The 25,026-nt window shown below is 42.1% G+C and overlaps 1 protein-coding gene and 1 non-coding gene across 4 annotated transcripts in view; one reads left to right on the forward strand and one right to left on the reverse strand.

Moving 5' to 3' along the window:
* The window catches only part of SEC24A (SEC24 homolog A, COPII coat complex component), a 78,553-nt gene that overhangs the window by 5,466 nt on the left and 48,061 nt on the right, over positions 1 to 25,026 (forward strand). For 2 of the 3 annotated variants that reach the window (XM_005557802.4, XM_005557803.4), the window contains exons 2-8: positions 4,955 to 5,422; positions 10,986 to 11,159; positions 15,123 to 15,200; positions 18,902 to 19,062; positions 19,332 to 19,504; positions 20,930 to 21,032; positions 24,552 to 24,678. In XM_005557802.4, the coding sequence (XP_005557859.1) occupies positions 4,955 to 5,422; positions 10,986 to 11,159; positions 15,123 to 15,200; positions 18,902 to 19,062; positions 19,332 to 19,504; positions 20,930 to 21,032; positions 24,552 to 24,678 (1,284 nt within the window). The remainder of the gene's footprint in view (positions 1 to 4,954; positions 5,423 to 10,985; positions 11,160 to 15,122; positions 15,201 to 18,901; positions 19,063 to 19,331; positions 19,505 to 20,929; positions 21,033 to 24,551; positions 24,679 to 25,026) is intronic. The other variant, XM_045394238.2, reaches the window with a different exon arrangement.
* LOC123574252 (U7 small nuclear RNA) lies at positions 5,569 to 5,628 on the reverse strand. Its single transcript, XR_006699139.2, has one exon. It is a non-coding gene; the product is annotated as a U7 small nuclear RNA (small nuclear RNA).

Genomic DNA, 25,026 nt, shown 5'->3' on the forward strand with positions numbered 1-25,026 from the left:
AGCTGAGATCTGGCCACTGCACTCCAGCCTGGGCGACAGAGCGAGACTCCGTCTCAAAAAAAAAAAAAAAAAAAAAAAACAAACAAAAAATTAGCCGGGCATGGTGGCGGGCGCCTGTAGTCCCAGCTACTCGGGAGGCTGAGGCAGGAGAATGGCGTGAACCCGGGAGGTAGAGCTTGCAGTGAGCAGAGATCGTGCCACTGCACTCCAGCCTGGGCGACAGAGCAAGACTCCGTCTCAAAAAAAAAAAAAAAAAAAAAAGTATCTTTATACTGGACATCTCCACTTTCATTGGTGGCACCTGAAAATTAGTGTGTTTAAAATAACTCTTCAATCTCTCTTCCCTTGGCCATCCCCCACCTTTGTTTTTTTGAGACAGAGTCTTGCTCTGTCACCCAGGCTGGAGTGCAGTGGTGCGATTGCCAGTCATTGCAACCTCCACCTCCTGGGTTCAAGCAATTCTCCTGCCTCAGCCTCCTGAGTAGCTGGGACTGTAGGCGTGTGCTACCACACCCGGCTAATTTTTCTATTTTTAGTAGAGACGGGGTTTCACCATGTTGGTCAGGCTGGTCTTGAACTTCTGACTTCAGGTGATCCACCCACCTCGGCCTCACAAAGTGTTGGGATTACAGGCATGAGCCACTGAACCTGACTTTTTTTTTTTTTTTTTTTTTTTTTTTTAAAGACAGCATCTCATTCTGTCGCCCTGGCCAGAATGCAATGATGCAATGATAGCTCACTGCAGCCTTAAACTCCTGGGCTCAAGTGATCCTTGATCCTTGATCAAGTGGGTGGGGTGGCTTATGCTTGTAATCTTAGTACTTTGGGAAGCCAAGTCAAGAAGATCCCTTGAGCCCAGGAGTTCAAGACCAGCCTGGACAACTTAGGGAGACCCGATCTCTACAAAAAATTAAAAAATTAGCCAGGTACAATGGTGCATGCCGGTAGTCCCAGCTACTCAAGAGGGGAGGTGGGAGGATCGCTTGAGCATGGGAGGTGGAGGCTGCAGTGAGGTGTGACACTTCGGCCTGGGTGACAGAGTGAGACCTCATTTCTAAAAAAAAAAAAAAAAAACCACACACACACATACACAACCAAAACATATATTTTGTAGAGACAGGGACTTGCCATATTGCCCAAACTGGTCTCAAACTCCTGGCCTCAAGTGATCCTCCCACCTTGACTTTCTAAAGTGCTGGGATTACAGGCATGAGCCACCATGCCTGGCTTATATTTGTATTCTTTTCTCTTTCTGTTCAAATGAATAAACACGGCCATCCACCAGGTTGCTCAGGTCAGAAACCTAGGAGTCATCCTAGATTCTTTCCTCTCTTCATCACCCATATTCAATTCCACTTAAAATCCCATGAGTGCTATTTCCTCAAATCAGTTTTTTAAAAATTTGAGTAATGTATAGCTACTAAATATTTCTCTGCCATCCCAATGTTAAATTATTTATTTATTTATTTTACTTCTGAGACAGGTTCTCACTCGTTGCCCAGGCTAGAGTGCAGGAGCATGATCACAGCCAACTGCAGGCTTGATCTCTTGGGTTCAAGTGATCCTTCTGCCTCAGCCTCCCAAGTACTGGCTAATTATTTATTTTTTTGTAGAGATGGTGTCTCACTATATTACCCAGGTTGTTCTTGAACTCCTGAGGTCAAGCCATGCTCCCGCCTTGGCTTTTCAAAATACTTGAATTACAAGATTAAGCCAACATGCCTGGCAAAAGTTTTTATTAAATGCGTATATGCAAACACAAAGCTAGATGTAAACTTCATAAGGTTTATAGCTATTATACTATTATAAAACCAAACATTAAAAATATCAACAAATGGCTGGACGTGGTGGCTCATGCCTGTAATCCCAGCACTTTGGGAGGCCAAGGTGGCCAGATCACTTGAGGTCAGAAGTTCAAGAACAGCCTGACCAACATGATGAAATCCCGTCTCTACTAAAAATACAAAAATTAGCCAGGCGTGGTGGTGCATGCCTGTAATCCCAGCTACTCGAGAGGCTGAGTGAGGCGGTAGAATCGCCTGAACCCAGGAGGCAGAGGTTGTAGTGAGCTGAGATCACACCACTGCACTTTAGCTTGGGCAACACAGCGAGACTCCGTCTCAAAAAAATAAAAAATAAAAAGCAATATAATTCAGTTTTAAAACATTAAACAATATGCTACATTTTGTTTGAAACCACAATTGATTTGATTGTTTTAATTTTGAATATGTTGGAACATTATTTGGGTGACTATCATGCTCACTTTTTCCTTTTTGTTTTTGACACACGTTCTCACTCTGTAGCCCAGGGTGGAATGCTTGATTATAGCTCACTGAAGTCAAACTCCTGGGCTCAAGCAGTCCTCTTGCCTCAGCCTCCTGAGAAACTAGGTCTACAGGCGTGTGCCACCACTCCTGGCTAATTTTTTAATTTTTAAATTTTTTTTTGTAGAAATGGAGTCTTGCTATGTTGCCCAGGCTGGTCTTCCACTCCTCAGCTCAAGTAGTTCTGCTTTGGCCTCAAGTGTGCTGGGATTACAGGCATGAGCCACCATGCCCAACCTCTATACCATTTTAACAGGGGAAGGGTGGGGTGGGGGAAAGGACATTTACTGGAAAATAGACTTATAGGAAGGATAAATGGACTCTTAGAATAGATATGATAGCTTTGTGATGATGTCTGTTTAGGTGTGGTATGGATATTTCTCATCTCAGGTCATGAGTCAGATTGATATCTTTCCTGGTTTGCCCCTGGGAAGTAGATTATGACAATTGAGTTCTTTTGGAAGTCTCCGTTTTAGGCAGATAAGAGATTTTAGAAACTCAAATGCTGTCTGCTTAAAATGATTTTTTATGCCATAGTAGTGTATTCTGGACCCCTTCACAATCACTGACCCATTATTATTTTTATTTATTTATTTATTTATTTATTTAGAGACAGAGTCTCGCTCTGTTGCCCCTGCTGGAGTGCAGTGGCACGATCTCCGCTCACTGCAAGCTCCGCCTCCTGGGTTCACACCATTCTCCTGCCTCAGCCTCCCGAGTAGCTGGGACTACACGTGCCCGCCACCACGCCCGGCTAATTTTTTGTATTTTTAGTAGAGACGGAGTTTCACCGTGTTAGCCAGGATGATCTCAATCTCCTGATCTTGTGATCCGCCTGCCTCGGCCTCCCAAGGTGCTGGGATTACAGACATGAGCCACTGCGCCTGGCCTCACTGACCCATTGTTTTGATGGGCTACTTAGTAATGACTTCAGAAGTTAAAAAAATTTTCCATTCAGTGAACGTGTCATTATATATTTATTACTACACTTTTTGTGAACTGCTTGCAATTGATCCATATATGATTTTCACATAGTGGGGAGGGAGGTCAGAAAAAAATATTTCATGTAATAGTTACTCACAGTATGTCTATGATAGTGACTACCACAAAACAAGTTCTTTTGTATCTGTCTTCCTGCCAGTTGGCCTTATGACCTCATACTCTTTTTTTTTTTTTTTTTTTTTTTTTGAGACAGGAGACAGGGTCTCACTTTGTCACAGAGGCTGGAGTGCAGTGGTGTGAACACAGCTCCCTGCAGCCTTAACCTCCTGCACTCAGTGATCCTCCTGCTTCAGCCCCAAGTAGCTGGGGCTTACAGGCATGTGCCACCGTGCCCTCCTAATTCTTACATTTTTTATAGAGACAAGGTCTTACTATTATGTCCAAGCTGGTCTTGAACTCCTGAGCTCAAGCTATCTGCCCACCTTGGCCTCCCAAAGTGTTGGGATTATAGGTGTGAGCCACCATGCCTGGCATCTTTTCATCTTTATTGACCTGTCAAATTTTTGCTTAATTTGTACATTTTGGTGGTATTTGGCTTTCACTTGGCTATACCTGGCTTGAAGGCACCTCTTTAGCATATTAGCTTGTGATAAGATTGTAAATACAACCTGTTTGCTCATGCCTGTAATCCTAGCACTTACAGAGGCTGAGGCAGGAGGATTACTTGACCTCAGCAATTTGAGACCAGTCTGGGCAACATAGTGAGTCTCTGTCTCTACCAAAAAAAAAAGTTTAGTAGGCGTGGTGGCGCATGCCTGTAGTCCCAGCTTCTCAGGAGGCTTGGATGAGAGGATCGCTTGAGCCCAGGAGGTCAGAGCTGCAGTGAGCCACGATTGTGCCACTGTACTCCAGCTTGGACAACAGAGTGAGGTGCTGTCTCAATCAATCGATCAATAAGTAAGTAAATAAATAAAATTGTAATACAAATATGAAACTAGGCCAGGACATCTTGTGGCAACATCGGGCTGTGAGATGGCCTATTTTTATCCAAGCGACCCAACATATGCTTATACATTAATTTTTTACAAATGTTTTCATTTATTCAGATATCTCTGTATTCACTGTGTTACTTGCTACTGTTTAGTCCATCTTTTTTTTTTTTATCATCCAGGCTGGAGTGCAGTGGTGTGACTTCGGCTCACTGCAGCCTTGACCTCCTGGGTTCAAGCGATCCTCCTGCCTCAGCTCCCCAAGTAGCTAGGACTACAGGTGCACACCATCAAGGCTGGCTACTTTTTGTATTTTTTATAGGCATGGGGTTTCACCATGTTGCCCAGGCTGGTCTTGAACTCCTGGGCTCAAGCTATCCACCTGCCTTGGCCTCCCAAAGTGCTGGGATTACAGATGTGAGCCACTGCGCTGGCCTTCATTGTGGTTTTCATTTGCATTTCTGTTATGACTGATGATGTTTGTATTTCTCTAATGACTGATGATGTTGAATGTTTTGGCATGTGCTTATTAGCTATCTTCTTTGGAGGTATATTTGAATGTCTATTTAAGTCCTTTGCTTATTTTTTAATTGGGTTATGTGTTTTTATTGCTGACCGTAAGAATATATGTTTTACTTTATTTTTTAAAGTCTTGCTATATTCATTGGTAAGACTAATTTGTCCTCCTTTTATTGGAAGGTCCTGTCCAAAATGCATTGCTGTCTTCACAAGAGTCAGTGAGCCAAGGATACAATTTCCAGCTTCCAGGATCCTACTCTCATCCAATACCAGCAAAGACTTTGAATCCAGTCTCTGGACAGTCTAACTATGGTGGTTCTCAGGGATCTGGGCAGACTCTTAATAGACCATCTGTGGCCTCTAATCCAGTGACACCTTTGCTTCATAGTGGTCCTGCTCCCCGAATGCCATTACCTACTTCTCAGAACTCATGTACTACACCAATGCCTTCTAGTAGCTTTCTTCCTGGAGCCAACCTGCCACCACCTTTGAATTGGCAATATAACTATCCATCCACAGCCACACAAACAAACCATTGTCCTCCTGCATCATCCCAACCAACTGTATCTGGAAATACAAGCTTAACCACAAATCATCAATATGTTTCTTCTGGATATCCTTCACTTCAAAATAGCTTCGTAAAGTCAGGTAGTATTCTTATAGAAGTGCTTAAAATGTAGAAATGTGAAACTTCTGCTTATTTAGATATTTGAAATAATACTTGAAGCCTGAAAACCATATGGAAAATAGGACTTTTAAAATTATTAGTAGTTTTTTGTTGTTGTTTTTTGTTTTTCGGCTTTCCAGCAAAAACCAGAAAGCCTGCTAGACAAATTAAGTAAGCTGTAACACTCATTAGTAGTTTTTTTTTTCTCTTTTTTTTTTTTGAGATGGGTCTTGCTCTGTCACCCAGGCTGGAATGCAGTGGCACAATCTCAGCTTACTGCAACCTCTGCCTCCGGGGTTCAAGTGATTCTCCTGCCTCAGCCTCCCCTGGGACCACAGGCGTGACCAGCATGCTTGGCCGATTTTTGTAATTTTAGTAGAGATGGGTTTTGTGGTTTGTTTGTTGGTTTTTTTTTTTTTTTTTGAGACAGAGTTTTGCTCTTTTCGCCCAGGCTGGAGTGCAATAGTGCAATCTTGACTCACTGCAACCTCCATCTCCTGGTTCAAACGATTCTCCTGCCTCAGCCTCCCAAGTAGCTGGGATTACAGGCACTCGCCACCACACCCAGCTAATTTTGTATTTGTTTTAGTAGAGACAGGGTTTTACCATGTTGGCCAGGCTGGTCTCCAACTCTTGACCTCAGGTAATGCGCTGGCCTCTGCCTCCCAAAGTGCTGGGATTACAGGCGTGAGCCATTGCATCTGGCTGATAGCTGGGTTTTCATAGAGATTGTGTTGAATCTGTACATCAGCTTGAGGACAAAGCTACATATTATGTATTCTTAGACTGACTTTGATCTTTTTATCTTTTAACCTCAGTGTTTGGTTGGACTTTTCCTTTTTTGCTATTAAAATCAGCAAGGTGTTATACTTTTTTTTTTTTTAACACTTTTTTTTTTTTACACAGTCTTACTGTGTAGCCCATGCTGGAGTGCAATGGCGTGATCTCGGCTCACTGCAACCTCTGCCTACCGGGTTCAAGCGATTCTCCTGCCTCAGCCTCCAGAGTAGCTGGGATTATGGGATTACAGTCATGTGCCACTGCACCTAGCTAACTTTTTGTACTTTAGTAGAGATGTGGTTTCACCATGTTGGCCAGGCTGGTCTTGAACTCCTGACCTCAGGTAATCCACCTACCTCAGCCTCCCAAAGTGCTAGAATTACAGGTGTGAGCCACCACGCCTGGCCACATTTATTTATTTATTTATTTTAAGACAGAGTCTCACTCTGTCTCCCAGGCTGGAGTGCAGTGGTGCAATCTCGGCTCACTGCAACCTGTGCCTTCCGGGTTCATGCCATTCTCCTGCCTCCGCCTCCCGAGTAGCTGGGACTACAGGCGCCCGCCAACACGCCTGGCTAATTTTTTGTATTTTTGGTAGAGACGGGGTCTCACCGTGTTAGCCAGGATGGTCTCGATTTGCTGACCTCATGATCCACCCGCCTCACCTCCCAAAGTGCTGGGATTACAGGTGTGAGCCACTGCGCCCGACCCCAGCCACATTTATTAACATTAGTAGTATTTCTTTCAAAAGCATTTAAAATTATGTATTGGGATCTTCAGGTTGATGCTTCTCAGCAGACATCCTCAAGTTTATGAACTAGTGAAGGCTTCCAAGTGAAATACTAATATCAATAGTTAGCTTTTTAAATTCATGTGTGTTTATATGGCATATACTCCATCAGGCTTAGTAAATTGTTAATGGGTGAAACTTTATTTTTCCAAGCCTTTGATCAGACATTGGCCCTGGTGAATGCATTTTGGCCTTGTAAAGATTAAAGTTGCTTCTAGAAACTTAAGTTTCTTTGTGGAAATCTTCTGACCTGCAATTACTAGAGCCAAAATCCTTCATGTTACTTTTGTTCTAATTCATTTGATACCATGAGTGAGCATCAGTCACTTGAAATGAATGAATGTGGTGGCACATGTAAATCATTTGAATGAATGAATATGTAGTCTCAGCTACTTGGGGGACTGAGGTGGGAGAATTGCTTGATCTCAGGCATTTGAGGCTGCAGTGAGCTATGATTATGCCACTGCACTCCAGCCTAGGTGACAGAGTAAGACTCTGTCTAAAAAAAAATTAAGTGTTAAAAAAATGTTATCCGTATTATTTTCTAGGCTCTATCAAACTTTTATATCATTGTCTGTTTTTCTGTTTTGCTTTTTATTTTTTAGAGATAGGCTGTCTCTCTGTTTCCCAGGCTGGAGTGTATTGGCGCAATCCTAGCTCACTGTTGTCATCAAACTCCTGGACTCAAGCTATCCTCCCGCCTCACCTCCCTGAGTAGGCATGTCACAGTGCCTGGCTAATCTTTTGTTCTTTATTTTTTTGTACAGACAGGGTCTTACCCGGTCGCCCAGGGTAGAGTAGGGTGGCACGATCATAGCTCACTTAACTGCAACATAGCTCACTGTAACTGTTGACTTCAAGCGATCCTGCTGCCTGGAATTCCTAAAGTTCTGGGATAACAGGTGTGAGCCACCTAGCCAGGCATGCATTATCTTATTTAATCTTCATAACAATCTCTTAGAGTTCTAAAGTATAAGACTTGAGTAATTTGCCCAAAGCCACAATAAAGTAGTTTGGGAAAACATGTATTTAAAAACTAAGGGCCAGGCATGGTAGCTCACACCTATAATTCTAGCACTTTGGGAGGCCGAGGTAGGAAGATCCACTTGAGGCCAGGAGTTCAAGACAAGGCTGAGCAAAATAGTGAGACCCCATCTCTATTTTTTGTAAATAATTTTATTTAAAAATAAATAAATAAAAACTATTTAAGAGTAGGTATAGCTTCTCTTAAAAAGGTACATTATCAATAATCTGAAATTTCTTTAGCTATAATTGAAACCCTCAGAGTACCTTGTCTCCACTACAGATTTGGTGACAGAAACATAAATAAGTGCTGAGGCTGGGCGTGGTGGCTCACGCCTGTAATCCCAGCACTTTGGGAGGCTGAGGCGGGTGGATCACTTGAGGGCAGGAGTTCAAGACCAGCCTGGCCAACATGGTGAAAACCCCATGTCTACTAAAAATACAAAAATTAGTCAAGCGTAGTGGCACGTGCCTGTAATCCCAGCTACTCAGGAGACTGAGGCAGAAGAATTGCTTGAACCCAGGAGGCGGAGATTGTGGTAAGCTGAGATTGCACCACTGCACTCCAGTCCGGGCAACAGAGCGAGACTACATCTCAAAAAAAAAAAAAAGTGCTGAAACTTATGAAAGAAGGGGAAATAAAAACGTATAAACTAATAAAATGAGCCCAAAAAATAACCTTTTTTCTCATTTGAACCTTCAAAGAACCTTCAAATTGCTCATTTTTTTTTGTTTTTCCAACTCATAACTGATGGTTGATACCTGATAGTCTGGTATCAAAACTGTGAGTATCTAGGTTATACTAAGTTTTTGATTCATATATTAAATTTTCCTGAATTTTTTTGATAGGCCACCTTTAAACATCATTACACTCATTTAGGGGCTGAGATGGCAGACTCTGAAACTCTAGCTATCGGTGTCATAAAAATTATTCAACTTAAAAAAATGTTCATTTTATGAAATATATGATTATCTGTTCAAAAACAGTCTTCTAAAAACTGTGAAAATCTCTGTACGTTTACTTTTATTCTGTTAAACATTAGGTTGTCAGTTGTTACATCTTTTTGGCCAGATGTATCTTACATTCTTGTTCATGCTGAGTTGGCAATGTACCTTGCCCCTTTGTTCCTTTGACTTGTCTATACTGCCATAGATATGTGTGACCACTTCTTTGATAAGGGAGTTACATGGCAATAATCTTTGTCTTCAGTTTTGTCAACAGGCACTGATAGTCTTGTTAGCAGTTGTAAGATTCAGTGATAGGCAATTTTTCTTTTTTTTTTTTGAGATGGAGCCTTGCTCTGCGCCCAGCCTAATAGGCAATTTTTCAACTTGATACTGGAGAATTTAACAGTATTGGTGAAACATTTTGAAAAATTTCAGGCCGAGCGCGGTGGCTCACATCTGTAATCCCAGCACTTTGGGAGGCCGAGGTGGGTGGATTACAACGTCAGGAGTTTGAGATCAGCCTCCAGCCTGGCCAATATGGTGAAACCCCATCTCTACTAAAAATACAAAAATTAGCCAGGTGTGGTGGCACGCACCTGTGGACCCAGCTGCTCCCAGAGGCTGAGGCAGGAGAATCGCTTGAACCCGGGAGGTGGAGGTTGCAGTGAGCCGAGATCGCACCATTATACTCCAGCCTGGGGAACAAGAACAAGACTTCGTCTCAGAATTAAAAAAAAAAAAGTGTTCCTTCTGCCTCGGTCTCCTAAAGTCCTGGGATTATAGACATGAACCACTGTGCCTGGCCCCATATTTTTATTTATTTATTTTGAGACAGTTTCGCTCTTGCTGCCTAGACTGGAGTGCTGTGACGAGATCTCAGCTCACTGCAACGTCCGCCTCCCAGGTTCAAGTGGTTCTCATGCCTCAGCTTTCCAAGTAGCTGGGATTACAGGTGCCCACCACTACGCCTGGCTAATTTTTTGTATTTTTAGTAGAGATGGGGTTTGACCATGTTGGCCAGGCTTGTCTTGAACTCTTGACCAAAGATGATCCACTGTGCCTGGCCCGGCCCTCTATTTTTAGTCTCACTCTAAACTTAGTTGACGTTAATGGAACAAACTATGTTGGTAAACAAAATTAACAAAATATTACAAAATTAATAACATTAAAATTTTATTCATGTTAATTTGTACTAGAATATGTCACATGGCCTATTGAACCTAATGAGCAGTTAATGAAAAATTAATAAACAGGGCTGGCCACGTACAGTGGCTCACCACGCCTGTAATTCCAGCACTTTGGGAGGCCAAGACAGGAGGATCACTGGAACCCCGGAATTCAAGATCTGCCTGGGCAACAAAATGAGACCCCCATCTCTATTATATTAAAATTTAAAGTAATAATAATAAAAACAAACAGGGCAATGTATCTACTCTAGAAGTGATTTAATCCAAATTTTATATTTACTCTGCTTTAATAATTGACAGGTAAGAGGCCTGGTAGGGGAGAGTTAGAAATTTGTAAAATATGGGGCGGGCACAGTGGCTCACGCCTGTAATCTCAGCACTTTGGGAGGCCAAGGTGGGCAAATCACCTGACGTCAGGAGTTCGAGATGAGCCTGGCCAACATGGTGAAACGCTGCCTCTACTAAAAATACAAAAAATTCGCTGGGCATGGTTTCGCATGCCTATAGTCCCAGCTACTCAGGAGGCTGAGGCAGGGGAATCTCTTGAACCCGGGAGGTGGAGGTTGCAGTGAACTGAGATAACGCTATTGCACTCCAGCCTGGGTGACAAAAAAAAAAAAGAAAGAAAAGAAATTTGTAAAATATGCATGTAGATTGAAAAATATTATAAATTTAGGAAGTTGACATGTTTCTGGTAACTCTTTGGTGATTATAATTTAAATGTAAGTTTAGAAGTTACTCAGCTTTGGTAAAAGGCTGGTTTTGGCCATAGTCTTGAGTTTTTAAGTAACGTGTGAAAAACTGATGTTTCCGTAGGTTCTTCTGTACCTCCCTTAGTGAATCCACCTCTGCCTACAACTTTTCAACCAGGAGCTCCTCATGGGCCCCCTCCAGCTGGAGGCCCACCCCCAATAAGGGCCCTCATGCCCCAGACATCATCATATAGAGATGTACCCCAGCCCTCATTTAATTCGGCTGTCAACCAAGAAGGTAAGTGAACCAAGAAGCAAAGTCAAGTCCTCGAGTTTTGACTTAGGGTAGAAAGATGAATATTAGCTGAATTCTGTGCATTAAAATCACATTTTTTCCAGAAAATCTAGTTTTGGTTAGGGATGGGCTATAGGAATTTACAATTTAAAGTTCCTCAGGAATTCCATTGCCATCCCCTAGACTGTGACTACCATTGGGAGAAAAGCTGTTAGCGTTTTGTTACTTTTTTTGTTGCTATGCAGATTTTTAAAAAATCATGGCTATAAAGACAGCTGGCTTTTGGAGGTGCATGCAAGGGAAGAATTACTACTTTTCTTGACATGACATTAGAATGTTAGAAATATCCTTTTAAAATATTGACCCTTGTCATTCAAGATGTATTTTGATTGCCACTATTATTGTAAATGTTAACACATACTTACGAAACTAAATAAAAGTCATTTATACAAGCAGTGGAAAAAATACAAGCTTTTGAAGTTTGATTTTCCCCTCCCTGGAATCAATGTCAGCTACATGTAGTTTTATATAAGTAAAATATTTTAAAGCATCATCTTGGGATGTAATGGAAATAAAAGTGTTCATTTAAATAAGATATTTTGTAAAGTAAGAAATTTGATTTTAGGCTGGTTGCAGTGGCTCACCTCTGTAATCCTAGCACTTTGGGAGGCCAAGGCGGGTGGATCACTTGAGGTCAGGAGTTTGAGACCAGCCTGGCCAACATGGTGAAACCCTGTCTCTACTAAAAATACAAACATTAGCCAGGCGTGCTGGCATGTGCCTGTAATCCCAGCTACTTGGGCGGCTGAGGCAGGAGAATTACTTTTCATTTTAGCAGTAATATAATCATTGCTGCAAGATGTAGAAATAGGGAAGCAGATGAGGGGGTAAAAACATTGCCCATATTCTACTACTGAATACAATCAATATTATCATTTTTGTGTTTTCTTCTAGCATTACATTAAGTATTGTAAGTAGGGAAAAGAATAATGCTAGCATTGAGTAACAAGGCCAGGCGTGGTGGCTCACGTCTTCAATCCCAACACTTTGGGAGGCCGAGGTGGGCACATCACCTTAGGTCAGGAGTTTGAGACCAGCCTGGCCAAGGTGGTGAAACCCCATCTCTACTAAATATACAAAAATTAAGGTCAGGTGCGGTGGCTCACGCCTGTAATTCCAGCACTTTGGGAGGCCAAGGTGGGCGGATCACCTGAGGTTAGGAGTTCCAGACCAGCCTGGCCAACATGGCAAAACCCTGTCTGTACTAAAAATATAAAAATTAGCTGGGCATAGTGGCAGGCGCCTGTAATCCCAGCTACTCAGGAGGCTGAGGCAGGAGAATCGCTTGAACCTGGGAGGCGGAGGTTGAAGTGAGCCAAGATGGCACCATTACACTCCAGCCTGGGTGACAAGAGTGAAACTCCATCTCAAAAAAAAAACCCACAAAATCCAAATTAGCCAGGAATGGTGGTGGGTACCTGTAATCCCAGCTACCTGGGAGGCTGAGACAGGAGAATGGCTTGAACCCGTAAGGCACTCCAGTGTTGCCCATTGCATTCCAGCCTGGGCAACAGAGCAAGACTCTGTCTCAAAAAAAAAATAATAATAATAATAAATAAAAATACAAAAATTAGCCAGACATGGTGGCATGTGCCTGTAATCCCAATTATTCAGTAGACTGAGGCAGGAGAATCACTTGAACCCGAGAGGTGGATGTTGCAGTGAGCTGAGATCACACCACAGTACTCCAGCCTGGGTGACAGAGTAAGACTCAGTCTCAAAGAAAAAAAAAAAAAAAAAAAAAGGAACAGAATGATGAGGCATTGTCTCATTGGTTGCCACAATATTACTTTGAAAATCAAGTCACAATAAATATTTAAATAAGAAAAAAAAATTTAAAGAGATACAGTTTACTCTGTCACACAGGCTGGAATGCAGAGGTGCCATCATAGCTCACGAAAGCTGCAGTCTCCTGGTCTGGAACTACAGGTGTGTACCACCACACCCAGCTACTATTTTATATTTTATTTTATTTTATTTTATATGTTACGTTACGTTACGTTACGTTACGTTACGTTATGTTATTCATTTTTGAGACATAAGTCTCACTCTGTTGCCCAGGCTGGAGTTCTGTTTTCCAGGCTGGAGTGCAGTGGAAGAATCTTGGCTCACTGCATCTTCTGCCTCCCAGGTTCGAGCGATTCTTGTGCCTCAGTCTCCTGAGTAGCTGAGATTACAGGCATGCACCACCACCCCTGGCTAATTTTTGTATTTTCAAGTAGAGACAGGGTTTTCCCATGTTGCCCAGGCTGGTGTGAACTCCGGAGCTCAAGTGATCTGCTGCCTTGGCCTCCCAAAGTGCTGGGATTACAGGTGTAAGCGTCCACACCTTACCTACATTTTTTAACAACTAAAAATAATTCACAATATGCTCAATGTTTTTGTTTCTGCTAAAAGTTTTACTGTGATTTTCTGTTACAAATTCATGGCTAAAGTCATGTTGGTCTTGAGAACTGGAAAGAAGTTACTGCCTAACCATTAAATTTATCTACTTCGTGTTAATACGGTCATTGAAGTTAGCAGTTTTGTACTTAGGTGCTAGAGGTTAATACCATTCACTGAATTTAGTTTCTTCTATTCCTGAATTAGAGCCCATACTTTGTAGAGGTAACTGGAAATAAATATTTAGTTCTCATAAACAGATGTCCCTGGCATTTGTCTTTAATCCTGTATAATTTTGGGAGAAGAGATGTTAAGATGTTAGTTCTATTTTAGTGGTTGTCCTCTGGACTTAAAGCAGTTGTTCTAATTCATTTATATCATCTTCAAATTAATTTTGGATTCTACTCTCTTTGTTAGATATTTTGAAAATAAGGGCTGGGCACGATGGCTTATGCCTGTAATCCCAGCACTTTGGGAGGCCGAGGTGGGCGGATCATGAGGCCAAGAGTTTGAGGCCATCCTGGCCAACATGGTAAAACCCTGTCTCTACTAAAATACAAAAAATTAGCCGGGCGTCGTGGCACGTGCATGTAGTCCCAGCTACTCGGGAGGCTGAGGCAGGCGAATCCCTTGAACCCAGGAGGTGGAGGTTGCAATGAGCTGAGATCGCAACACTGCACTCCAGCCTGGGCAACAGAGCGAGACTCCATCTCAAAAAAAAAAAAAAAGAAAAGAAAAGAAAGTAAGGTCTTTGTTCCTCATAATTTTACTTTCTTTTTTTGTTTGCTTTTTGAGATGGAGTTTCACTCTGTCGCCCAGGCTGGAATGCAGTGGCACAATCTTGGCTCACAGCAACCTCTATCTCCCAGGTTCAAGCAATTCTTCTGCCTCAGCCTCCTGAGTAGCTGATTACAGGCACGTGCCACCATGCCCAGCTAATTTTTTTTTGTATTTTTAGTAGAGACAGGGTTTCCCCATATTGGGCAAGCTGATCTCTAACTCCTGACCTCGTGATCCGCCTGCTTTGGCCTCCCAAAGTGCTGGGATTACAGGCGTGAGCCACTGCACCTGGCCTCTTTTTCTTTAGGTAGTTTTGATTTTGATAATTTTTTTTTCATTGTGTACGGCTCCTTAGAGGTTTTTAATGCAGCTCTCACAACTGCTGAAATCTTTCAGATGGTACATAATTTTACAAACTTCATAAAGAGCCATCTTTTGCTGGAAGTTACTCTGGTGGAGTAGGTTTTGAAAAAGCCTTGTTATTTGGGCCTTTGGCTTAGGTACAATGCAAGGTGAAAAAAGACTCTTTCCAAAGACTCATGTTTCCTTTTCCTGAAGTTCCAGCTAAATTACTTGAAACTATTGTATATGTAAAAACTTGGATTTTTGATGTTGTTAATAGGCTGTAGTTTTAAATTATTTGTTGTTTAGAAAATTATTTAAAATTTTGGATATTAGTTCAAATCATACAGAGATTGTAATAATCATTCTAATTAAAATCTTGTTGATGAACTTCCTTCTTAGGTATTACATCAACTGCCAATAACGGATCTATGGTGGTCCACAGTAGTTACGATGAGATTGAAGGAGGTGGCTTATTGGGTGAGTTGCTATGAAAGTTTTTTTTTTAATCTCTTTTTTCTAATTATAGAAATAATATGTGGTACTTGTATGAATATATAGGAAACTAAGAAGGAAACTTCATGATCATGTAGCCATACATACTATTAACTTATTTATTTATTTATTTATTTTTTGGACACAGGGTTTCACTCTGTCGCTCAGGCTGGAGTGCAGTGGTGCAATCATGGCTCACTGCAGCCTTAGTCTCCTGGATTCAAGCAGTCCTCCCACCTCAGCCTCCTGAGTAGCTGGGACTATAGCCATGTGCCACCATTTCCAGCTTTTTGTTTTTGTTTTTGTTTTTTGAGACTGAGTCTCACTCTGTTGCTCAGGCGGGAGTGCAGTGGCAAGATCTCGGTTCACTGCAGCCTCTGCCTCCCGGGTTCAAGTGACTCTCCTGCTTAAGCCTCCCAGTTAGCTGGTGTTAGAGGCACCTGCCACCACACCCTGCTAATTTTTGTATTTTTAGTAGAGACAGGGTTTTACCATGTTGGCCAGGCTGTTCTCTAACTCCTGACCTTAAGTGATCTGCCCGCCTCAGCCTCCCAAAGTGCTGGGATTATAGGCATGAGCCACCATGCCCAGGCCCTGGCTAATTTTTGTTTTTTGTTTTGTTTTGTTTTGTTTTGTTTTGTTTTTGAGACGGAGTCTTGCTCTGTCACCCAGGCTGGAGTGCAATGGCCAGATCTCGGCTCACTGCAAGCTCTGCCTCCCGGGTTTACGCCATTCTCCTGCCTCAGCCTCCCGAGTAGCTGGGACTACAGGCACCCGCCACCTCGCCCGGCTAGTTTTTTGTATGTTTTAGTAGAGACGGGGTTTCACCGTGTTAGCCAGGATGGTCTCGATATCCTGACCTTGTGATCTGCCCGTCTCGGCCTCCCAAAGTGCTGGGATTACAGGCTTGAGCCACCGTGCCCGGCCTAATTTTTGTATTTTTTGTAGAGGCAGGGTTTCACCATGTTACCCAGGGTGGCCTTGAATTCCTGGGCTCCAGCAATCTGCCCATTTTGGCCGCCGAAAGTGCTGGGATAATAGGCGTGTGCCGCAACATCTGGCTCTACTATTTAACATTTTTTATTTCTATGCGTTAGATTTTTTTGTTAAGTTTTTCTTCTTGTCAGGATTGGGATCATGGATTTATTATTAGTATGTTTTGACTATAGAGTACTTTTAGGATTTTTTTTCTGTCACCCAGGCTCAAGTGCAGTAGCACCGTTATAGCTCACTGCAGCCTCAAACTCCTGGGCTCGTGTGATCTTCTACCTCACCCTCCTGGAGTAGCAGTGACTACAAGCATATGGTACCATGCCAGGCTAGTTTTTTATTTTTGTAGAGATGGGGGGCTGGGTCTCGATATATTGCCTGGGCTGGTCTCAAACCCTTGACTTGAAGAGATTCCTCCTGCCTTGGTTCCCCAATTTGCTGGGATTACAGACATGAACCACCTCACACGGCCCATTTAGGAATTTTTTTTTTTTTTTTTTTTTCCTGAGATGGATTCTTGCTCTGTCACCCAGGTTGGAGTGCAGTCGTGTGATCCTGGCTCACTGCAACCTCCAACTCCCTGATTCAATCGATTCTTCTGCCTCAGCCACCCAAGTAGCTGGGATTACAGGCACGTGCCACCACGCCCAGCTAATTTTTGCATTTTTATTTTTATTTTTATTTTTATTTATTTATTTATTTTTTTTGAGACGGAGTCTGGCTCTGTCGCCCGGGCTGGAGTGCAGTGACCGGATCTCAGCTCACTGCAAGCTCCGCCCCCCGGGTTTACGCCATTCTCCTGCCTCAGCCTCCCGAGTAGCTGGGACTACAAGCGCCCGCCGCCTCGCCCGGCTAGTTTTTTGTATTTTTTAGTAGAGACGGGGTTTCACCGTGTTCGCCAGGATGGTCTCGATCTCCTGACCTAGTGATCCGCCCGTCTCGGCCTCCCAAAGTGCTGGGATTACAGGCTTGAGCCACCGCGCCCGGCCAATTTTTGCATTTTTAGTAGAGATGGGGTTTAACCATGTTGGCCAGGATAGTCTTGATCTCCTGACCTTGGCCTCAATCCACCTACCTTGGCCTCCCAAAGTGCTGGGATTACAGGTGTGAGCCACCTCACCCTGCTAGGATTTTTTTTTTTTTTTTTTGGGACGGAGTCTCGCTCTGTCGCCCAGGCTGGAGTGCAATGGTGTGATCTTGGCTCAGTGCAAGCTCTGCCTCCCGATTCACACCATTCTCCTGCCTCAGCCTCCCGACTAGTTGGGACTACAGGCTTCCACCACCAAGCCCGGCTAATTGTTTGTGTTTTTAGTAGAGACGGGGTTTCTCCATGTTGGCCAGGATGGTCTTGGTCTCCTGACCTCATGATCCTCCCACCTCAGCCTCCCAAAGTACTGGAATTACAGGCGTGAGCCACCACGCCCAGCTGCTAGGATGTTTTAATTAAAGTTGTTTTAAATTAAAATTTTAGTCTGAATACAAAACTTAGTACATGATATGAAAGTAAATTAACTATTCTTTTGTTTTGTTGGGTTTTTTTTGTGTGTGTGTGTGACAGAGTTTCCCTCTGTTGTCCAGGCTGGAGTGCGGTGGGCACAATCTCAGCTCATCTCCGCCTCCTGGATTCAAGCAGTTCTACCACCTCAGCCTCCCAAGTAGCTGGTACTACAGGCGCATGCCACCACATACCCGGGTAATTTTTGTATTTTTTGGTAGTGATAGGATTTCACTATGTTGGCCAGGCTGGTCTCGAACTCCTGACCTCAAGTGATACGCCCACCTCAACCTCCCAAAGTGCTGGGATTACAGGCATTAGCCACCACACCCAGCCGATATGAAAGTAAATTAACTGTGCAAACTAGTTTTTGTGTCTACTACTATAGTATAAAATATTAACTGGTATAAATCTATTAAGAAGATTTTTGGCCAGGCACAGTGGCTCATGCCTGTAATCGCAGCACTTTGGGAGGCCAAGACAGGCGGATCACCTGAGGTCAAGGAGTTTGCGACCAGTCTGACCAATATAGTAAAACCCATCTCTACTAAAAATACAAAAATTAGCTGGTGTGGTGGCACGCCCTGTAGTCCCAGCTACTCGGGAGGCTGAAGCAGGAGAATCACTTGAACCCAGGAGAGGGAAGTTGCAGTGAGCTGAGGTTGTGTCACTGGATTCCAGCCTGGGCGACACAGTGAGACTCCATCTCGAAAAATAAAATAGTAAATAAAATAAAATAGATTTTAATCATTGCTATTACTTTGTTACTGGTGTTTGTCTTATTTTACAAAGTTGATAAATGAAAGTATTAAATTATCCAAAGAATTTTGGAGTTATAATACCTATACTTTATTAGATTTATGTGTTGATTTAAAGCATTCTGGGCCAGGCGTGGTGGCTTATACCTGTAATCCTAGCCTGGACAACATAGTGAAGTCCCGTCTCTACAAAACATACAAAAACATTAGCCAGGCATGGTGGCACACACCAGTCGTTTCAGCTATTTTGGAGGCTGACACAGGAGGATCACTTGAGTCTAGGAGGTTAAGGCTGCAGTGAGGTGTGATTGTGCCACTGCACTGTAGCCTGGGCGATAGTGAGACCCTTTTTCAAAAAAAAAAGTTGTTTTTTTTTTTTTTAAAATAAATGAATCAAGTATTCTGGAGTATAAAATAGAACTTAAAAGTTACCTTGTTTCTAGCAACACCACAGCTTACTAACAAGAATCCCAAAATGAGCCGAAGTGTTGGATATTCATATCCCTCCTTACCGCCTGGTTATCAGAACACAACACCACCTGGTGCAACTGGAGTGCCACCCTCTTCCTTGAATTACCCAAGTGGGCCACAAGCCTTTACTCAGGTAAACTTTTTGGGATTTTCTTTAACCTATTTCTCCATTTGGTTTAAACTGTATACACATGAAGAAAGTTTTAGGTAGATATATTATACATTTTTATAACCAATTCGAATAATAATGGATATTTCATAAAGCCTTTGTCTTTATACATCTTTCCAGAACCAAAAGATTGGCCAAGAGATCTAGATTGCACTTTTGTTATTTACAGAGAAATTAACCACTTCCCTACACACTTAATAAAAGTTACTTACTTTGAAATTATATATCTGTAGACTCCCTTAGGTGCTAATCATTTAACCACAAGCATGAGTGGATTAAGTCTACGTCCAGAGGGTCTAAGAGTTGTCAATCTTCTTCAAGAAAGAAACATGCTTCCGTCAACACCTTTGAAGCCTCCAGTTCCAAATTTACATGAAGACATCCAGAAACTCAACTGTAACCCAGAGTAAGGCTTCAGATGTGACATTGTGCATATCCGAAAAGTTTTCTAGCTTATTACGGGGGCACATCAGGTGTTATGAATAAGCTGTACAAATTATTAATTTATGAAAGTTCTGGATACAGAAGATAGAACTCTTTTTTTGTTTGTTTTTTTGAGACAGTCTCGCTCTGCCGCCTGGGCTGGAGTGCAGTGGCGCAATGTCTGCTCACTGCAAGCTCCAACCCCAGGGTTCATGCCATTCTCCTGCCTCGGCCTCCCGAGAAGCTGGGACTACAGGAGCCCGCCAACACACCCAGCTAGTTTTTTTGTATTTTTAGTAGAGACGAGGTTTCACCATGTTCGCCTGAATGGTCTCGATCTCCTGACCTCGTGAGCTGCCTGCCTCGGCCTCCCAAAGTGCTGGGATTACAGGCGTGAGCCACTGCACCCGGCCAGAACTCTTTTTTATTTATTTATTTATTTTTTTTGAGAGGGAGTCTCACTCTGTCGCCCAGGCTGGAGTGCAATGGCCTGATCTCGGCTCACTGCAAGCTCCACCTCCCGGGTTCATGCCGTTCTCCTGCCTCAGCCTCCCAAGTAGCTGGGACTACAGGCGCCCACCACCACACCCAGCTAATTTTTTGTGTTTTTAGTAGAGACGGGGTTTCACCATGTTAGCCAGGATGGTCTCGATCTCCTGACCTCGTGATCCACCCGCCTTGGCCTCCTAAAGTACTGCGATTACAGGCATGAGCCACCGCGCCGGCCCAGAACTGTTTTACTTGTTTACTTAATAGAGATTTGAAAAGTCCTACCTCAAGAAATAGAGATGTAACTCCTGAACTGATTTTTTTCTTATCGGCTCTAATGAGATTATGATACTCATTTTCATTATGGTGGTTACATTCTTTCTTCAAAATCCAAAGCACAGGGATTTGATTCTACATAATCCTTTATTTGATGTCATTTAAAATTAATTTCATAACAAACATAATACCTTTTCTTCCTGAAAACTTACCATAAGCTTAAATGTGTGTGATCAATAATTTCTGATAAATTAAATTTGGTACCTTTACATTGTATTTAGAATCTTCAGCAAAACTGAACTTTTAAATAAACTTTGCAATTTGGGCCATCACCTAAGTTTAATTTAATTCCAGTGTCAACTAGGCTTACAAAACAAAAAATAAGTCATTTGATAGTTTAGACTGTTTTACACACAAGCCAAGAAGAGACTATATTTTAGTTATATAATATAATCATCCACTGTATTTCTGCATAGGACTTAGATTTAAATATTTAAATAGGATAAAATTTTAGAGAATCTATTGAAATATTTCATCTGTAATCTGATCCAGTATTAAAATGTATACCTTTTAAAATTTTGTGGTTGTTTTGTTCAAAAATAATCATAGCAGCAACTGATGCATACTCTTTACTTTGATATAGGTTATTTCGATGCACGCTGACTAGCATTCCTCAGACGCAGGCCTTATTGAATAAAGCCAAACTTCCTTTGGGGCTGCTGCTTCATCCTTTCAAAGACTTAGTGGTATGTTTCTTTTCTTTTCTTTTCTTTTCTTTTTTTTTAGACGGAGTCTCCCTCTGTCACCCAGGCTGGAGTACAGTGATGCAATCTTGGCTCACTGCAACCTCTGCCCTCCATGTTCAAGTGATTTTCCAGCCTCAGCCTCCCTAGTAACTGGGATTACAGGTGCCTGCCACCGCGCCTGCGTAATTTTTGTATTTTTAGTAGAGACAGGGTTTCATCATGCTGGTCAGACTGGTCTCGAACACCTGACCTCGTGATCCACCCACCTTGGCCTCCCAAAGTGCTGGGATTACAGGCATGAGCCACCGTGCCTGGCTCTTTTTTTTTTTTTTTTTTTTTTCTGAGATGGGGTCTCACTGTCGCCCAGGCTAGTGTGCAGTGGTGAGATCTCAGCTCACTGCAACCTACACCTCCCAGGTTCTGGTGATTCTCTTGCCTCAGCTTCCTAAGTAACTGGCATTATAGGCACCTGCCACCACCCCCAGCTAATTTTTGTATTTTTAGTAGAGATGGTGTTTCACCATGTTGGCCAGACTGGTCTCAAACTGACCTCAAGTGATCTGCCCACCTCCCAAAGTGCTGGGATTTATAGGCGTGAGCCACTGCACCCAGCCTCTTTAGTGAAAGTAAATGTCTTTTGTGAAAAATATCTTGGTGGTGAAAATTTTCTGCATTGATGCAAGAATTACATATAGAATTGGTTTGATCTATCTTTAGGAAGTCGATGATTGACAGATTACTTACAATTCAACCAAAAATTTTATTACTAAACACTTTCAAATACTAGATAAAGTAAGTATATTGCTGGAAAATTCAAAAAGTGCTGAATAGAATAGAGGTACTGAGAGAAACTAAATAAATGAATCATACTATTTTAATAGGTCGTGAATTATTTACCCATTAAAGTACTTTACCCGAGTCTCCCCCATTCTGCTTTCCTTGGAGTAAAATTTGTTATTTTAAAAAGTAGTTTTAAGCTAGAGATGGTGGCTCATGGCCTGTAATCCCAGCACTTTTGGAGGCCAAGGTGGGAGAATTGCTTGGGTCCAGGAGTTCAAGACCAGCCTAGTCCTGGCTACTCGGGAGGTTAGGGTGGGAGGATCACTTGAGCCTGGGAGGTTGAGGCTGCAGTGAGACATGATTGTACTACTGTACTTCAGCCTGGGTGACAGAGTGAGACCCTGTATCCAAAAAAAAAAGTTATTTCAAAAGAGAAAAGAAGCTGATCTATCTTTGTCCTAAAGCTCTGTGGCCACATACTCTTGAGGATTGCTGACTTTCCCACAAGACACCTTCTTTTGGTGACAGGATTTTTTTGGTGGTGATAGAATTTTATTGCCTGCATTGATTTTTTTTTTTTTTTTTTTTTTTTAAAGAAGCAGAGTGTTAACTATGTTGCCCAGGATTGGGTATGCGATTCTTCTCTTTAAAAAAAATAGATAAAGGCCAGGTGCAGTGGCTCACACCTGTAATCCCAGCATTTTGGGAGGCTGAGGCAGGCAGATCACCTGATTTCAGGAGTTCAAGACCAGCCTGGCCAACGTGGTAAAACTCATCTCTACCAGAAATAGAAAATTTAGCCGAGCATGATGACACACATCTATAATTCCAGCTACTGGGGAGGCTGAGGCAAGGGAATTGCTTGAACCTGGGAGGTGGGAGGTGGAGGTTGCAGTGAGCCAAGATCCCACACTGCACTCCAACCTGGGCGATAGAGTGAGACTGTCTCAAAAAAAAAAAAAAAGATAAAGATACATATAAATAAATAAAACCTTTTTTTAAAGATGAGATGCTATGTCACTTTGTTGTCCAAGGTACTAGCTCTCAGTTAAGTTGATCAGTATAAGCAAAAACATTTCTTTCACCTGTCTTAGGATTTCTGGTAAATCAAAACAAATCTCCCCACATCTGATAGTCTTACAAAGACCCTTCCCATGTATTTACTGTCATTTATTTATTTATTTATTAGAGCCCGGGTCTCTCGTTGTCACCCAGGTTAGAGTGCAGTTTCATGATCATAGCTCACTGCAGCCTTGAACTCTTGGGCTCAAGCAGTCCTCCTGCCTCAGCCTCCAGACAGAGTAAGTGGTACTGTAGGCACTGGCCACTATACCCAGCTAAGACTTTAGAACTTTTAGTATGTAGGATAAACTTTAGGAGCGTAATTCCAATGTTTAATTGATTATTTAAATTAACCTCACCTTACTTCATTACAGTTGAGAACTAAGTAAGCTTCTTAATGTAACATCAACAAACTTTGTAATAGTTTCATGGGTCATATATTTTAGAATGTTGATTTTTTTTTCTTTGCCATTCATGCCAAAAGTACATTGTAAATTTACCATCTTGGTTTTATTTTTTTAACTTATTATTTATTTAAAAACTTTTTTTTTTTAAATTTTTTGATAGAGATGGGCTGTTGCTGTGTTGCTCAGGTTGGTCTCTAGCTCCTGGCCTCAAGTGATCCTCCTGCTTTGGCCTTCCAAAGCACTGGGATATTTTTATTTTTTTCCAAGATGGAGTCTTGCTCTGTTGTCCAGGCTGGAGTGCAGTGGTGCGATCTTGGCTCACTGCAACCTCTGCCTCCCGGGGTTGAAGCAATTCTCCTGCCTAAGCCTCCCGAGTGGCTGGGATTATAGACACCCATCACAACACCTAGCTAATTTTTGTATTTTTAGTAGAGACGAGGTTTCACCACGTTGGTCAGGCTGATCTTGGACTCCTGACCTCATGTTCCACCCACCTGGACCTCCCAAAGTGCTGGGATTACAGGCATGAGCCACCATGCCCGGCCTATTTTTATTTTTAAAATAGAGAGAGGGTCTAACTTTCTTGCCCAGGTTGGTCTCAAACTCCTGGCCTCAAGTTATCCTCCTGCTTCAGCCTCCCACCAGAGTGCTGGGATTTTAGACATAGGTGTTAGCCACTGTGCCTGTCCTGCTATTTCGGTTTTGCAATGTGAGTGTTCCATGAGAAAAAAAATACTTTTTAAATTTTTATTTTATTTTATTTTTTGAGACTGGGTCTTGCTCCATTGCCCATGCTGGAGTGCAGTGGCTCAATCATGGCTCACTGCAGCCTTGACCTCCCAGGCTCAAGTGATCCTCCCACTTCAACCCAACTCACCACACTGGGCTAATTTTTTATATCTTTTGAGAGGGTCACATTTCACTATGTTGCCCAGGCTGGTCTCAAACTCCTGGCCTTAAGCAGTCCTTCCACCTTGGCTCCCAAAGTGCTCAAATTACACATGTGAGCCACTGTGCTCAGCCAATAATTTTTTTTTTTTAAGACAACTTTTAATGAGAATGGTCTTGGAGCAAAATCGTAGGGTTTAAAAGTAATACATTTCAACTACATGGTTTTTGTGTATGGCAGTTTAGATACATCTTGTACTCTAGGTTTTCTCTAAAATGATAATATCCCAACAGTTATTTAGACAGGATGGATTCATGCTTATATTTTCAACATGATGATTATTGCCTTTAATCTGTTTAAATTTAATTCTTTTTTTTTCAGCAATTGCCTGTGGTTACCTCCAGTACAATTGTGAGATGCCGTTCATGCAGGACATATATCAATCCTTTTGTCAGCTTTCTTGATCAAAGGAGATGGAAGTGTAACTTATGTTATCGAGTCAATGATGGTATGGGATGCTTTTTTGAAACATTTAAACATTTCTACTTGCATTGTAGGGAAATCAGATGATACAAATGTGCAGTTAAAAAAAAAAAAGAAAACTTTTATTTACCTGTAGTCAATCCTTCCACTCAGAAAACTACAGGTAACTTTTTTCTATGCATTTATATTTATAAATAAATTTAATTATTTACTTTTTAGGCAAAAAATAATGATAGTATTATATAGATATCCCATTTTTACATTGTATTGGGTATATAATAAGTGATATATTTCATGGTATTACTTAAGCCAGTAATTTAAGAAACATTTTTATGTAGAAATTGTCCCATGCCTTTTCTCTAGGGTGAAAGAA

This window comes from Macaca fascicularis, chromosome 6 (genome assembly GCF_037993035.2).
Source record: "Macaca fascicularis isolate 582-1 chromosome 6, T2T-MFA8v1.1".
NCBI classification, from domain to species: Eukaryota; Metazoa; Chordata; class Mammalia; order Primates; family Cercopithecidae; genus Macaca; species Macaca fascicularis.